This window comes from Trichechus manatus, unplaced genomic scaffold, assembly GCF_000243295.1.
Source record: "Trichechus manatus latirostris isolate Lorelei unplaced genomic scaffold, TriManLat1.0 scaffold00254, whole genome shotgun sequence".
Taxonomy (NCBI): Eukaryota; Metazoa; Chordata; class Mammalia; order Sirenia; family Trichechidae; genus Trichechus; species Trichechus manatus.
Genome location: NW_004444190.1, coordinates 179138 through 195462, shown reverse-complemented (window position 1 = coordinate 195462; position 16325 = coordinate 179138). Strand labels below are relative to the sequence as shown.

The window sequence follows — 16325 nt, the reverse complement described above, 5'->3', positions numbered from 1 at the left end:
TTTCTAGAAATTTGTCCATTTCCTCTAGGTTTTCAAATTTGTTAGAGTACAATTATTCATAGTATTCTGTTATAATTCTTTTAATTTCAGTTGGGTCTGTTGTGATATCACTCATCTCATTTCTTATATGGGTTATTTGCTTCCTCTCCTGTTTTTCTTTTGTCAGTTTGGCTAATGGTTTATCGATTTTGTTGATCTTTTGAAAGAACCAGCGTTTGGTCTTGTTAACTCTTTGAATTGTTTTTTGTATTCTCTATTTCATTTATTTCTGCTCTAATTCTTATTATTTCCTTTCTTGTGGCGTCCAAGAGCTTCTTTTGCTGCTCTCTTTCTACTTGTTCCAGTTGTAGGGTTAATGTTTTGATTATGGCCCTTTCTTCTTTTTGGATGTGTGCATTTGTTGTTGTAAACTGACCTCTGAGCACTGGTTTTGCTGTGTCCCAAAGTTTCTGGTAGGATGTGTTTTCATTCTCATTTGATTCTGTGAATTTCTTTATTCCATCCTTAATTTCTTCTATAACCCAGTAGTTTTTGAACAAGGTATTGTTTAGTTTCCTCGTGTTTGATGTTTTTTCCTTGCTTTTTCTGTTATTGATTTCTTCTTTTGTGACTTTATGGTCAGAAAAGATGCTTTGTAGTATTTTGATGCTTTGTATTCTGTTAAGGCTTGCTTTATGGCCTAATATGTGGTCTATTCTGGAAAATGTTCCATGTGTGTTGGAAAAGAAAGTATACTTGGCTGCTGTTGTGTGGAGTGTTTGGTATATGTCTCTGAGATCAAGTTGGCTGAGTGTAGCTTTTAAATCTTCTGTGTCTTTATTGAGTTTCTTTCTGGATGTTCTGTCCTTCACCGAAAGTGGTGTGTTGAAGTTTCCTACTATTATTGTGGAGCTATCTCTATTTTCAATGCTGTTAGTTTGTTTTACATATTTTGGTGCCCTGTTGTTGGGTGCATAAATATTTATTATAGTTATGTCCTTTTGGTGTATTGATCCTTCAGTCATTAGATAGTGTCCTTCCTTGTCCTTTTTGGTGGATTTTACTTAAAAGTCTATTTTTTCAGAGATTAATATTGCCACTCCTGTTCTTTTTGAGTGTCGTTTGCTTGATATATTTTTTTCTATCCTTTGAGTTTTAGTTTGTGTCTTTAAGTCTAAGGTGTGTGTCTTGTAGGCAGCATATAGATGGATCATGTTTTTTAATCCATTCTGCCACTGTCTGTCTCTTTATTGGTGCATTTAGTCCATTTACATTCAGAAAAATTATCGATAAGGTATGAGTTTAGTGCTGTCATTTTGATGTCTTTTTTGTGTTTTGTTGTCAGTTTCTTTGTTACACTTAATTTTCTGTGCTGAATCGTATTTCTTTATGTATTTTCTTTTCATCTTTTTCATTGTTGTTGATTTTGTATTTGCTGAGTCTTTATTTTTTTCTTGTTTTTTATTTTGATGTGTAGAATTATTAGCTTCCTCTGTGGTTACCTTAATATTTACCCCTATTTTTCTAAGTTTAAACCAGTCTTTCCTTTCTTTATATTGCCTTGACTTCCTGTCCATATGTAAAATCTGTGTCTACATTTTTTAGTCCCTTTTTTTTTGTTTCAGTGTTGTCATCTTTTTCATATTGAGAACTCTTGTTTCCCTATTTTCAGTGTTTTAGCTTTGATTTATTTGTGTGACTTCCCTATCTGGGTTGATATCTGGTTGCTCTGTCCTGTGTTCTGGTCTTGGGTTGTTATGTGATGTTATTGATTTTCTAACTGAAGGACTTCCTTTGGTCGTTCTTGTAATTTTGGTTTGATTTTTGCAAATTCCCTAAACTTCTGTTTATCTGGAAATGCCCTAATTTCGCCATTGTATTAGAGATACAATATTGCTGGATATATAATTCTTGGCTGGCGATTTTTTTCCTTCAGGGCTTTATATATATCATCCCATTGCCTTCTTGCCTGCACTGTTTCTGCTGAGTAGTCTAAGCTTAGTTTTATTGACTCTTTTTTGTAGATGACTTTTCATTTATCCCTAGCCACTCTTAAAATTCTCTATTTATTTTTGGTTTTCACAAGTTTGATTATAATATGTCTTGGTGACTTTCTTTTGGGATCTACCTTATGTAGGGTTTGATGAGCATCTTGGATAGATATCTTCTCATCTTTTGTGTATCAGGGAAGTTTTCTACCAACAAATCTTCAACAGTTCTCTCTGTATTTTCTGTTATCCCCCCGTTCTGGTACTCAGATCACTTGTAGGTTATTTCTTTTGATAGAGTCCCACATAGTTCTTAGTGTTTCTTCATTTTTAAAAATTCTTCTATCTGATTTTTTTCCTGAAATAAGTTGCTGTCAAGTTCTTTATCTTCATTCCCACTAATTCTGACTTCTACTGCCCCAGTTCTCCTTCTGTGACTTTCTATTTAGTTGTCTAATTTTGAAATTTTATTTTTAATCTTCTGGATTTGTGATAGCTGGCTCTCTGTGGATTCTTTTAGCCTGTTAAATTTTTCATTATGCTCTTGAATAACCTTCTTAAATTTCTCTATTGCTTTGTCTATGTGTTCCTTGGCTTTTTCTGCGATTTGCCTGATCTCCTTCCTGATCTCTTGAACAGTTCTGTATATTAATGTTTGGTTTTCTGTCTCCAGTGGTTCCAAGAAATTTTCTTCTTCCAGAATTTCTTTATTTTGGGAGCTTGCTGGAGCCATCCTGGTCTGCATGTTCATGTGATTTGATATTGACTGTTGTCTCTGAGCCATCAATAATTTATTATATTTATTTATTCTATGTTTGCTTACCTTGTCCTAGCTTCTTGTTTTGTTTTGTTTTGATATGCCCTTATAGGCTGCTCGTGTGACCTAGTTTGATTATTGGTGCCTTTGCAGCTCTAACGACCTGTGTCCAGGTGGTTCGATCTGTTACTAAGTATTTGAGCCCAGGAGTCTGTTTACTTTTGTTGTATGGATTCAGCTCAGGTGTCCAGGTAGTCAGTCACCAAGTGTGTGGTGCAGGCCCTCATCTACAGTCCTAGACATGCATGTGTGATTGGTGTAGGCACAGGTATCTGGCTGCAGTAGGGGGTCATGTGTGGAGCAAGGCAGGGGTCTGATGGCTGCCCCTGAGTGTCTGGGAGGAAGGTGTGTCCCTGTTCCCTGGAGTGCGTAGGTGGGTGGATTTTGCAGCTGGACTATGAGCACCCAATGCAGTTGGCTCTAAGGAGTGAGGGGCACCACTTATTCTTGGACCTGTGTAGTAGGTGGCTAGGTGGTGTGAGTGAAACCACCAGTCCTCAAGCCCTGATGTGGGCAGGTGAGGTATGTGCTTAATGGGCAGAGCAGTGTCAAATGTCACAAACCTGCCACTTCACAGCTGAAACAGGTGAAGTTAGACTTGAGATTTATACCCTGTTGTACTGTGGTAATGAGGGCCCACACTGTTGAAATGGTCCCACACAAGTCTGTGCAGGGGTGAAAGGCATTCAAAGTCCGTGGACTCCTTATTTCTGTGCCTAGGCAAAGGAGCTGTGCCTACTGTGAGTTCCTGTCTTAGGGGAGCCGGCAGATAATTTTTCCCTGTTTGTTCATTTGTTCCCTCTCCAAGGCTGAGAGAATGTCTCAGAGCATGTGACTGGTCCCACTTCCAGCCCTGGGGACTTGACAGTCACTGAAGCTGGCCCTGGACCTGGTGCATTGTGGGGAACAGGGAGGTGAATGGGAGAAAGGTTTTTCCCAAAGGGTTTTTTTTTTTGAGGTGAGCAGCAAGAGTGTTTTATTGTATATCGATATACAGGAGACAGGGGAATGAGCTCCTCCAAAAGACCTGTCTCCCCCTTGGAGTCCAGCTGAAGTTTTTATATGGACAAGATTATAGTTTTTTTTTTTTCTTTTTCTGGTGGTTACATTCTGTACCTGGCAATCCTTGAAGGTCATCTTGCACTGTTATCATCACGTCGCACATGAGTTACTAAGGCGGATGTTTTTTGATCCACGCGGTAGGCCAGATGCAAGTAATTATCTTTTGCCAATATAGTGCCACTTTTCACGGGTTTTGGAGGCCCTAATAGACTCTGCCACTGGGTCTCTGTTGATGTGGAAAATGCCTCCTGAGCGCCACTGCCTGCATCACTGCACATACGAGCCAATCCAGCCTGAAGGGCGCTGGCTCCCACCGGGTCAGTTCTGGCAACTCCTCGCTGCTTCTGAACCGTCTCTCCCTACCCCTGCCACTCAGTCTGATTCCTCAACTTTGCCTGTGATGTTCAGGGCTCCTAGATTGTCATATATAATAAATTCACTTGTTTTTTTTTGGTCTTTGTTGTAAGAGGGACCACAGGAAGCATCTGACTATTCCACTATCTTGGCCCTGCCTCCTCGCATGGCAGTTCTTAATTGCTGCATTTTGCAAATGATACTGAGACTTAAGGAGATGTGACTTGTCTTAAGACTGCACAGCTAATACTTATAAGTAGTTACATGTGCCAGGTACTGTGCTAACTCTTTAATCTCATTTTCTTATTCATTCCTTACAAGAACCCAAGAGTTTAGATCTTATTATTATCCCAATGGAGTCATTTAACAGATGGTTAAAAGCTCGACCAGTAACCAAAATGTTGGCAATTCTAGAGCCCCCCCAACAGACGCCTCAGAAGAAAGTCCTGATGGTCTACTTCTGAAAGGTCACAGCCTTGAAAACCCTCTGGAGAGCAGTTCTATTCTGGAACACCTGAGGTTGCCATGAGTCAGAACTGACTCTACAGCATCTGGTTTGGCTTTTTATTGTCATCTCATTTTGCAGTTGAGGAAAGTAAGGTTTGGACTTGACCAAAATCATAGAGTTGGTAAGTGACAAAGCCAAAACTGAAATCTAGATCTCTATGACTACAGATCTTGTGTCCTAACCATTATGCTTGTTGCCTTTCTACAATGCATTACTGCCTGCAGTGTCAGTATCATCTAGCCCCAGTGACCTTGTGCTTGGAGGTAGGTTTGGGCTTAATATGAATGAGGAACTTTCTAATAATTAAAACTATGACTTTTCAACTCATAGATCAAATTTAAAGAGTTGCTTAAGAAGAAATAATTTTATTGTGATTGTAGAGATCAGTGTACAAATTGTTTTATTTCTCAGATGACTTTAATCCTGAGAGTCTATGAATTTTTTAACATGTATAATTTAAATATGATGTATATTTCAGTCTACAAATAATTTGTTAAAATTGTTATATTTAAATATTCTGATAGTAAACAAAAATAAAAAAAACTTTAGTTAGACTTACTTATACCAAGATACTGGACTATACTTTGCTTATGGAAAATTTTAAAAATAAATTAAAAGTACAAATCATTTATATTTTACTTGTGTTTTTAGCATGTTTGTAAAGCACTTCGAGAATTATACAATGTTAATTGTTCAGCTGAAGATGTTTTCAATTTGGATTCTAGCACCGATGAAAAATTTAGCCGCCATTTAATATTTCAACTCCATGATGTGGCATTTAAAGATAACATTCATGTTGGTAAGTGCACTGTTTAAAAAATAAAATCTCTTCTGCCATCCTGTGATAAAAACAACCAAACAAAAAAACACCAAACCCGTTGCCATCCAGTCGATTCTGACTCATAACCAGCCCGTGATAGTACCTGAAATTTCTATATGGATTAGTTCTTTTGAGTTATTCCCATACCTTTAATTCACCTGGGTAAGTCCTGCTGGTCTGTTAAGACTTGGGGGAAATATGAAGTCATTTGAGAAGCCTTTTCTGTCACATCCCAAACCCTGAGACTTAGGTGTTTCCTCTGGCTTCTGGATAGCATTATTGCTTGATGTGTCAAAACATTTACCCCCTCCTGAGGTAATTTCCTCTTTGTTTTTTTTTCCCTATTCCTGGATTCCACTTAATGTTTTTTTAAGGCAGAGATTGTTTCATATTCACCATTGTATTTACAAGGTTAGCACATAATAGTTATAATAACAATATAATGAAAACAACAGCAATAACAAATACAAGTAGGCACTTAATGAATATTTGCTGAATGAATGACTAAATGTTAAGTAGGTTCTATTGTCCGTGTATTGAGGCAGTGCCCTAAGCAGGATATGTCTTTGATTCCTGTTTACTCTCATAGTCTGCTCTGTGACTCCTAGCCATGCAAGTGAAAATTTTGAATCTGTTGCTAGGGAAGAAGGGGAGAGTAGAAATTTGTTAGGTACCTAGCAGTCGCTGCTGCAGTTATCTTTTGCAAGCAGATGATATTCAAGGTGGGCTTTGGATAAAATTTCATCATATAGACAAAGGTAAGAAAGGCTTTACTGTCAGAGGGAACACCATGAGCAAAAGTGTAGAGAGATGAATTCATGGATAATTTGGGGAGTGATGGGTAGTCTGGCATGGCTAGAAGGAGAGACATAATTCCCTGAGTCTTCTTTCCCCTATAATTAGGAACTGCCAGAAGCAGAAAAGCAGAGAACATGAAGTAGTCCAGAATTTCCGCTTCGGTTCTCCTCCCTCTATATATCTCTTGACTACATTTCTAGTTCCTATTATCAGTCTTTCAGAAGTGCAAGAGATCATAGAATGTTTGCAAAATGTGTAGATTTGATCTGCTTAAAAATACTCTTCTGCCAGCCTGCATAGTAGCTGAAGTTTCTATGATTGCTTAGTTCTTTCAGGTTATTCTCAGCCAATAAGATAGTCCCTGTATTGATGGGAAAGGGGATGATGAGATTTGGGGAAGGGAACTAGAAAGCAGAGTAATTTTGCTACTAATTGCCAGCATATTAGTATTTATGCTGGTTGACTACCATCATAGCCTGTACCAGTTAGCTCCCTGCCAAGGTTCAAAGGCCTCCCCAGCCTCCTCAGCACTATCATCACAACTGGTATCTGTAACCATGCTCTTACTTGTCTAACTGACCCTGAGCTTGGCGGCTAACCAAAAGGTTGGCAGTTCAATCATCAGTGGCTACATGGGAGAAAAGACCTGGCAATCTGCTCTGTAAAGATTATAGCCTAGAAAGCCCTATGGGGCAGTTCCATTCTGTCATATAGGGTTGCTATGAGTAGGAATTGACTCATTGACACAAAACAAGAAGTACATGCAGTTTTAAGTTTCCTGGAAAATTAACTGTATCAATTTATGTTTGTATTACTTTGTTGTCCTTTTCTATGTCCTGATTTCTTTTCACTTTTGTGTTTACCTTATTGCTCTCATTCCAGAATTAATCCTGTTTATGTATGATTGCAAGGATCAAATGCTTTTGCTTTCATTTTGATGTTTAGTGTTTTGTATTAAATAAAATTTGTTTCCTTGAATAGGAAAGTAAGTCTAATTTGGGGAAAGGGAATTTTGAATTTAGAATACGTGTCTCTTACGATTTAAGGGTTCAAGCCTATGGTAAATACAGTGATAACTAAACTTATGACAGTTTTAGACATTAAAATTAAACTTTTCTTACAATAGTATATTTCTCCAGTATTATTCTATATGAAGCAAATTAATAACTAAATTATGACTTCGTTTTATGGTATAAATACTATATAAGAGTTTAAAGAAGTTTTAATTGTCTTACCAACTTTCACTGTAAAGATTGGACCAGTAATATTCAGAGTTCTTTAGATAAATGTCAAAACATAATAAATGTGTTTAATCTCTTTTAAATAATTCCCAAAAGCCAATGTCTTTTATAAAAAAGATGACAGTAACCTCTTACAATGCAAATTTATAATAACAGTGGTCATTTAATAATTTTAAGCTCTGTGTTAAATGCTTTACTTTAATCCTCATAACTACTCTACACAGTTACTATTATTCTCACCATGTTGCAGATGAGGAAACTGGCTCAGACACATTAAGTAGTTTGCCCAGAGTTTACACATCTGGTTAATGGCAGTGGGGGTTTAAACTCAAAGATTTTACTCTTTCTATTACACTGTGTTGTATTATTATATATGTATGTTGCAAAAGGCACACTGTAGTATATACTTGGACCAGTCAGATTTTCTTCTCTTTTATCATGGTCTAGCATCAATTTATCCCCTCCCCAAATATCCTTAATTTCCCTCACCTGGTACCACCTTACCCAATCTTTTCACTTCAGTAGTCCTTCCTGATAGCCCTGAATCCCCAGTCTGACTGTCAGTGGCTTTAGTGTTAAGAAACCTGTTGCTCAGTGCTGTGCTTTCCTTGGAGCAGGAAGAAACTGAATAGGGGAGAAAGTGGACATTAGTTATGAGGCTTGACCCATCCTGTGCCCCTCACTCTGAGGGAGAAGTTGGAGTAGCAACAGCCTTGGAGCTGACAGCTGTGAATGTCAGGGTTTTTAGGGTGAGAATAAGCTCCTGAGAAATTCACTGACATCCTGAATCAAGGAGGACGTGGCAGAGGTTGTCTCCATGGATACGGGCATTATCTCGGCAGCACACACAGTTCACTTGCGTAAACCCTTCATTCTTTAATCATTGTGAAGATAATTTTAGATAATTTTACTCAGTTTGTATTAATAAAAGTGACACTTTTTTGTGACAGTATGTTAGGCTCAGATCCATTGTAGCAGCACTGACACATCTTCTCAAATTAACTGTCCCATCTAAAATGTTTTGTTTACAAGTGACACCAAGCGCCCATGTCAGTGGGAATTGAAAAAGTAAAAGATGGCACAAGAGGAAGGAAGTGACAGGAGAGGCATGTTGACATGTTACAGTTTATCTAGATATGTGTAATTACTCAATTTTAAAACCAAAAATAAAGAAAGCCTTACTGTGTAAAATTATGTGTAGATTTATAACTTAGATTTTAAGTTATAGTTTATGTAAAAGAAGAATTAGATGAATCATAATGCTTTTTTTCCTTAGGTAATTTTGTGAGAAAAATTTTGCAGCCTGCACTTAAATTAATTGCCAGTGAAGATGATGATAAGACTCCAGAGACAACAGGCTGTCGATTTTCCCATTTTTCTGAAGCATCAATACAACAAGGAACTTCCTTTAACACAATGTCCATGGAAAAGGATACAAGAGAGAGTTGGACATTGAATTCAGAGAAACTAAAGAGGCTGGGGTCCGCTAAGCAAAGCAGTCCTGATCTTTCATTTTTAGTTGTGAAGAATAACATAGGAGAAAAGCATCTTTTTGTAGATCTAGGTAAGTAAAATTGACAGCTATCTCTTATTAGACTGTCCTTGTGTACTTCTGTAGGAGACCAGTCAGTGCCCAGTTATCACTGTGCTACCACCGCTTCTCCATGATAACAGTGGAGTCACTAGCAGAATGTAACCAGTGAGCTCAGGTGCTAGGAATCTACTTTGTTTCTGTTCAGAGATCCTAGAGAGGTCCCTGTGGGACAGAAGCACGAGGCTGGCCTGAGCTCCAAAAGACAATGGTGTAGTTAGCTTCTGCTCTGAAATGCTCAAAGGGTTCGTGTCTGGGGACCAGCACTTTCCAACACTACTGAGAGGCTGAATTAGATTAAATAAATTGAAAAACAGGCACAGTATAGAAATAGTACTTTTATGTGGTAAAGTAAGGCTGAGTGTTGTCTTCATGGAAGAGCTATGCAGTAGTGGTGGGCTTGTTGGTAGTGGTAGGGGACATTTTATCAGCTTCCTGCTATGATCAACCTGGTGACCTCTTCAGTCATGCTGTCTTCTGCTCTCTGAATCTGAGAAAGTATGAAGACTAGGCTGCCAAGACTTCAGCCTGGTTAGATAATACACAGGCCTGATCTGACACCTCCAATTTGATGAACCCAACCTCATTTCTAATACTCAAGTTTTAGTTTGTGATTCAAAAAGCCGTAAGAGCAGCAACTTTTGCCATTCTACCTCAGAGAGCTTCAGTATCTAAAGGTTGAGGGAAAGTAGGTTTAAGCTATAGGCGAGATAACCAGGCCAACAGTGGTACCAGTAATAGGTACCTGCTATAGATTGCATATCTTTTAAGTCCCTGGGTGGTGCAAATGGTTAAGCACTACTAGCCGAAAGGTTGGTGGTTTGAACCCACCCAGAGGTGCCTTGAAAGACAGGCATGGCGATATGCTTCTGAAAGGTCACAGCCTTGAAAACCCTATGGAGCAGTTCCCTTCTGCACATATGGGGTGACCGTGAGTTGAAATCAAGGGCAACTAACAACAACAACAATTTGTTAAATACAAACAAACATAAAAGATTGCATATCTGTCTAGCACCCCTGACAGCCAAGTGCCAGAATTTAAAAATATGCTCAGATAAGTGCAGTGTACTGGTTTGGGCATGAGCAATCATGTGAGTTACAGCAGAGGAGCAAATCCTCTCCAGGAGGACTAGCCTGCATTAAACTAGGAGAAGTGCAAAACTGAGCTTTATAGAGGGAGAGCAGTAGTAACCAATAACTGCTCTACCTCCACCCTAGTATTAAAGACCCCAAACACAATACCCCAATTCATGACCATTCTAGCCTTGAAAGTTAGATTATTGGACTAGCAAGGAAATTTCCCTAATCTTCTAGAAAGAAATATTTCAAAAGTATGTCCAGATTTATTTATGTACCAAAAGATAGACCTGATGAATATTGATTCATCGATCTGATGAATACTGATCTTGCTCTACACAGAACAAGGATGAATCTTAGAGACAGTAAGAACAGTTTAAGAACACGTACTATATGATTTCAATTATATAAAGTTCAATTATATATGATTCCAATTATATAAAGTTCAAAAATAGGCGAAGCTAATCTCTGATTTTAAAAGGACAGAACAGTGGTCACCTCTATTGGGAAGGCAGTGGGTACTGGCTGGGGTCTGGTGATCTGTTTCTTGCCGTGGGTGGTGTGGTGACAAGGGTGCATTCACTTTATGATTCATTGAGCTGTACGTTCATGAATTATACTTTTTTTTGTATGAATGTTATACTTAATACAAAATTTAACTGAAGAAAAATTGGCATGTACTGTGAAACCTCTGAACTTTTCAAAAGATGGTTTAGGGAATGATTGGACAAAGGCAAGGTCTAAAATAATCTAGTTACCATTTCTGGATGTGGCATTCTTCCATCCCAACTCCAATTTATTTTTAATTTATATATCACTTTGATTTTGTTTACAGTCTTACATAAAAATAAAATAATATATGCCTGCTATAAAAACTAATAACTGAAAATATACATTTGTATTATTTTGTTAATTTTGGATGTAGGAGTTTATACAAGAAATAGAAACTTTCGGCTGTATAAATCATCGAAAATAGGAAAGCACGTGGCTTTGGAGGTTGCTGAAGATAACAAATTTTTTCCTATGCAATCAAAGAATATTTCTGAAGAAAATCATTATTTCCTCTCTTCTTTGGTCAGCAATGTCAGGTAATATAGTACCAGAATTAAACCATTGTGTACTTATGAATACTTAATAAGCAGTGAATGGCACAGTATATTAATAAAGTGAAATGTGTAAATTCATTCCATCTTAATAAAAAAAAGTCAGTTCTTTAAATTCTAGGTTAACTGTTCTTTTTCTCCATTAACTGAAAAATAATAGTAAAAGATATTTTTTAACCATTTCATTTTCTCTTTATGTGTTTTTATGATTTTATGTATTTTCTTGTTTTTCTAGAATGGTTATCACATCTATAAAGAAGAAAATAAAAACTTTATTGCATTTGGTAATATAATTACTAATGCCTCCTTTTCTTTTCACATGTACACATACATACATGTAATTTACATAGCTCCTTCAAAGTGTTTATTGAGATGATTATATAGTTATGTCACCTTTTTTTCTGCTCAACATTATATCATGGATATTTTGCCAAGTTAATAATTTGTCAACAATTAATTGTTATACAACTTTTAATGCCTATATAATTTTATTATATTGATATACTCTAATTTATTGTCAGTTCTACTGCTGAACATTTAAGTTCCCATTTGGTCGTTTTAAAAAAGTATGAGAGACATCTTTCAACAGGAATATTTGCCTTCATTCCTATTCATTCTCGGCTGACAACTGATTTTGTCAGCCCCAAACTTGTGGTTAAGGATTGAACCAATGTGCCATTAACTTTCTAGAATTCTTTCCTTTATGCCTTCCTTAGATACAATTTTAAATAAAATGCTTTAGGTATTAATAATAAATGTTTAAAATACATTACTGTAGGGAAAGTTGTGTCAGGATATACACAGTTAACAGTGGTTAACCAGGAGGGTGGGAAGATGGATTATTTTTCTTCATGTATCTATCTCTGTACTGTTTGAGTTACTTTCATATCATATCTCAGAGGCAAAGGCAAAGTCTTAGTTTTCTCACCTTTAAAATGGGAATAATAATAACATCTGTTTCATGAGGTTGTTTTGATATATTTAAACCGTACCTGGTGGAGCAGTGTTTAAGAGCTATGGTGAGCTACAGCTGCTAACCAAAATGTCAGCAGTTCGAATCTACTAGCTGCTGTTTGGAAACCCTATGGGGCACTTCTACTCTATCCTATAGGGTCGCTATGAGTCGGAATCGACTCGATGGCAACGGGTTTGTTTTTTTTTTTTTTGGTTTGTGAAACATTAAGAGTAGTGCCTGGCAATGGTATGCTCAGTAAATGTTGTTAGTGGGGTGGTGGCAGAGGTAGTATAATAGTAATAGAGTTATAAAATTTATGTAATCGTTGTTGGCACCGGAATAAGGCCACATTATTTCTGTCATATGTGGGAAAAGCAACATGGTTGGCCTGTAGCGCAGCCTGAATTAGAAGATTGCTCTCCTGATTACCAAATCCCATACATTTTTCTTTTTGCTGTCTTAGTATTGATCGCACAGAAGTGGAAGGTTCTACTGAATAGGGTCATCTTAATTTTTTTGTGTGTATCCAAATAAATACCGGCTATTTTTCTTCCTGAAAGGCAGGCTAAATTAAATTCTATATGATTATGAATGTACCTTTCATTCAGTTAATTTTAATCCATTTTTCCCTTTGTGCTCATAAAAATAAAATAATTTCTTCCTATTATATCACACCTTTTAAGTTATTGTAAAAAAATTTCAAGGCCTCAGGAACAGAATTTCTACTTCAGTCAATAGCTTCAGCAATCCTAGAGTCCTCTGATTTCACTATGTAATTAAGTAAAGTATTTTAAACAGTCAGCAGCCTACACTTTTTTTTATCTGCGTAGGAATGGTGCTTTTATGGGTAAATGTGGCAAAAATGTCCTAGAACAAAAAGCTGTTGAGGAAAGAATTTTAATATGGAACTTATTTGGAATTCAGTTTCCTTTCTAGAACCATACTTCCTTAACTATTATATGTTAATTTTTTCTTTTACATATTTTCTTTTTCAGATTCTCAGATACTTTACAAATTCTTACATGTGACACATCTCAGAATAAACAAAAACAAGTTGAATATTTTAACCATAGCAACACTTCAGGTAATTTTAAGAAAATAATTTCCTATCAAATTTTAAAAATACAAAATCTCTTTTGCCTTAAAAATTTTAAATCTTAAGTATTCATATCTACTGATCCTTTGAAACTACCTCTAGGTTTCTATCCAAAATAGGGATTGTGTAAACAGATGTGTATTAAAGCATTATTCACTAATTTTCATTCTATGGTGTTTCCTAAAAAAATACAAAAATAATGTAGGCTGTAAAATTAAAGTAAACACATAATAAAATAAAAATTTCTTCACCTTTCTGCCCGCAAACAAAGAGAGGTAACCACTGTTTATAATTTCCTGTTTAATCTGGCAGAATTTTTCCTGTATTTTCAGTATATGGGGATCATCCTAATTTTTTTAATGGCAGCAAAATTTTTCATAGTATGGCTGTATCATAATTTACCAATTCTAGTACTAAAAGAACATAGGTTTTTTTCTAAGATTTCTTACATAAATGCTACAGTAAACATTTTTAAACATGTATTTTGGCATAGCATTACTTGTAATAGTGAAAAACTGAACATCTAAATCTAAAACAAAATAGGATTGTTTATATACCGTGAAATACTCTGTACCTACAAAAATTAAATTTGTAAAGCTTATAAAATAATAGGGAAAATACCCATTCATGATGTTAAGAGAAAAAAGTAGGCTCGAAAATTATATGTATGGTATGGTCAGAAGTTTATTAAATACAGAAAACATTTTCCTATGTTTATCTTCTTCTGGTTGTTTATTATTTGTAGCTTATTTCTCTCTTTCTACTTTAACATATTTCTGAGATTTCTCCAATTATGTATATTACTTTTGTAATTGAAATATAAACTTTATTTTTTAAGAAAACTAGGTTATTACATCTTCAGATATTAAATGAGGATTTAAACAAATTATTCTAAATTATTACCATAGATTCTTAGATACAAAGTATAATTGGATTGCCAGTGCCCTCCAGCTAAAGACCACCAAGGAGAACTGTAGTGAACAAGTTGGATTTATTACTCATTGCATCAAGGGAGAACATTGACCCTTTCAGTAAGAGGGTGTTAGAAAGAATTAATAGGCTTTGATGAGATGACTTGGGGGAGTGTCCAGGTGAGCAAGGAATTGCTCTGCATTGGGTGCTGTCAGGGACATTTCTATGATTGGGTGTCTTAGTATTAAAAAACAAAACAAAAAACATTGCCATCGAGTTAATTCTGACACATAGTAACCCTACAGGACAGAGTGGAACTGTCCTATATGGTTTCCAAGGCTGTAATCTTTACGGAAGCAGGCTGCCACACCCTTGTCCTGTGGATCGGCTAGTGGGTTCCAACTGCAGCCCTTTTGGTTAGCAGCTGAGCGCTTAACCACTATACCACCAGGGCTCCATCTTAATATTAATCTTATCTAAAAGGAAGACAGGCTAGAGCGAGACCAAAGCTGTAATTGGTAAAGAAGCAGCAGTCATTTATATTAGCCAGGATGGGAGGGTGTTTGGTCATTTTTGTGGTTTAGATATTTATACTTTGTCTGTGTTCAGCCATGATTACGAGTAGTCTTGATTTTGTCTTGATCCATCATGACCATAGAGTGGCCCTGTCTCAGGCTGAAATTCTGTGAAGTAGTTTATGTTCAACAGAAGAACACCGAGGCCAAGCGGTGAGTGGTGAGTGCCGCTGGACCAGCTCATAGCACCACTGGGGCCTGGTTGAGAGCACCAGGCAAGCTCCTGGATGTCAGGGGTTGATTTTCTCTTTCTCTGAAGCACTTGATATTATTTCAAATGCTTTTTATGAAAATTAGTTAATATTTGACATAATTGAGACATTTGAATTTTACCTGATTCCTTATTGGGCAATAAGGATCCATGATACAACTAAAAGATTATTAAAAAAAAAAACCTGAGAGGTTGCAAAATTCAAATTGTACTAAAAACAATTTAATTAAATTTAACTCAACTTTTTTATTTTTATTTTTTCCTATACAAAAATTTATACATACATTGTTATGTGACCCTAATTGCTCTCCCGGTACTGTGACAGCACACTCCTTGTTTCCACCCGATTCCCCATGTCCATTCAACCAGCTCCTAATCCTTTCTGCCTTCCCATCTCACTTCTGGACAGAAGCTGCCCGTTTAGTCTCTTGTATCTACTTGAGCTAAGAGGCACACTCCTCACGAGTATCACTTTATGTCCCACAGTCCAGTCCAATCCCTCTGTTAAGAGTTGGCCTCGGAAATTGTTTTAGTTCTGGGCTGATAGAGAATCCAGGGTCCATGCTTTCTGGGGTTCCTCCAGTCTCATTCAGACCATTAAGTCTGGTCTTTTTACTGGAATTTGAGTTCTGCACCCCACCTTTCTCCTGCTCCATCCGGGACTCTCTGTTGTGTTCCTTGTCATGGCGGTCATTGGTGGTAGTCGGGCACCATCTAGTTCTTCTGGTCTCAGGCTGATGAAGTCTCTGGTTTATGTGGCCCTTTCTGTCTCTTGGGCTACTACTTTCCTTGTGTCTTTGGTGTTCTTTATTCTCCTTTACTCCAGGTGGTTGGGACCAATTGATGCATCTTAGATGCAGCTTGCAAGCTTTTAAGACCCCAGATGCCACTCACCAAACTAGGATGCAGAACATTTTCATAATATGCTTTGTTATCCCAGTTGAGCTAGATGTCCCCTGAAAGCATTGTTCCCGGACTCTTACCCCTGCTACTCTGTCCCTCAAAGTGTTTGATTGTATTCAGGAAACCTCTTAGCTTTGGATTAGTCCAGTTGTGCTGACTCCCCCTGTAGTGTGTGCTGTCCTTCCCTTCACCTAAGATAATTCTTATCTACTATCTAGTTAGTAAATAACCCTTACCCTCCCCACCTCATAACCATCAAAGAATGTTTTCTTCTGTGTCTAAACCTTTTCTTGAGTTCTTATAATAGTGGTCTTATACAATATTTGTCCTTCTGT

At 36.9% G+C, this 16325-nt stretch overlaps 1 protein-coding gene across 1 annotated transcript in view; it reads left to right on the top strand.

Moving 5' to 3' along the window:
* Positions 1 to 16325, top strand: part of PRIMPOL (primase and DNA directed polymerase) — a 75849-nt gene that overhangs the window by 41309 nt on the left and 18215 nt on the right. Inside the window, exons 5-8 of the mRNA XM_004389667.3 lie at positions 5360 to 5507; positions 8844 to 9131; positions 11161 to 11323; positions 13289 to 13377. Of these exons, the coding sequence (XP_004389724.2) occupies positions 5360 to 5507; positions 8844 to 9131; positions 11161 to 11323; positions 13289 to 13377 (688 nt within the window). The remainder of the gene's footprint in view (positions 1 to 5359; positions 5508 to 8843; positions 9132 to 11160; positions 11324 to 13288; positions 13378 to 16325) is intronic.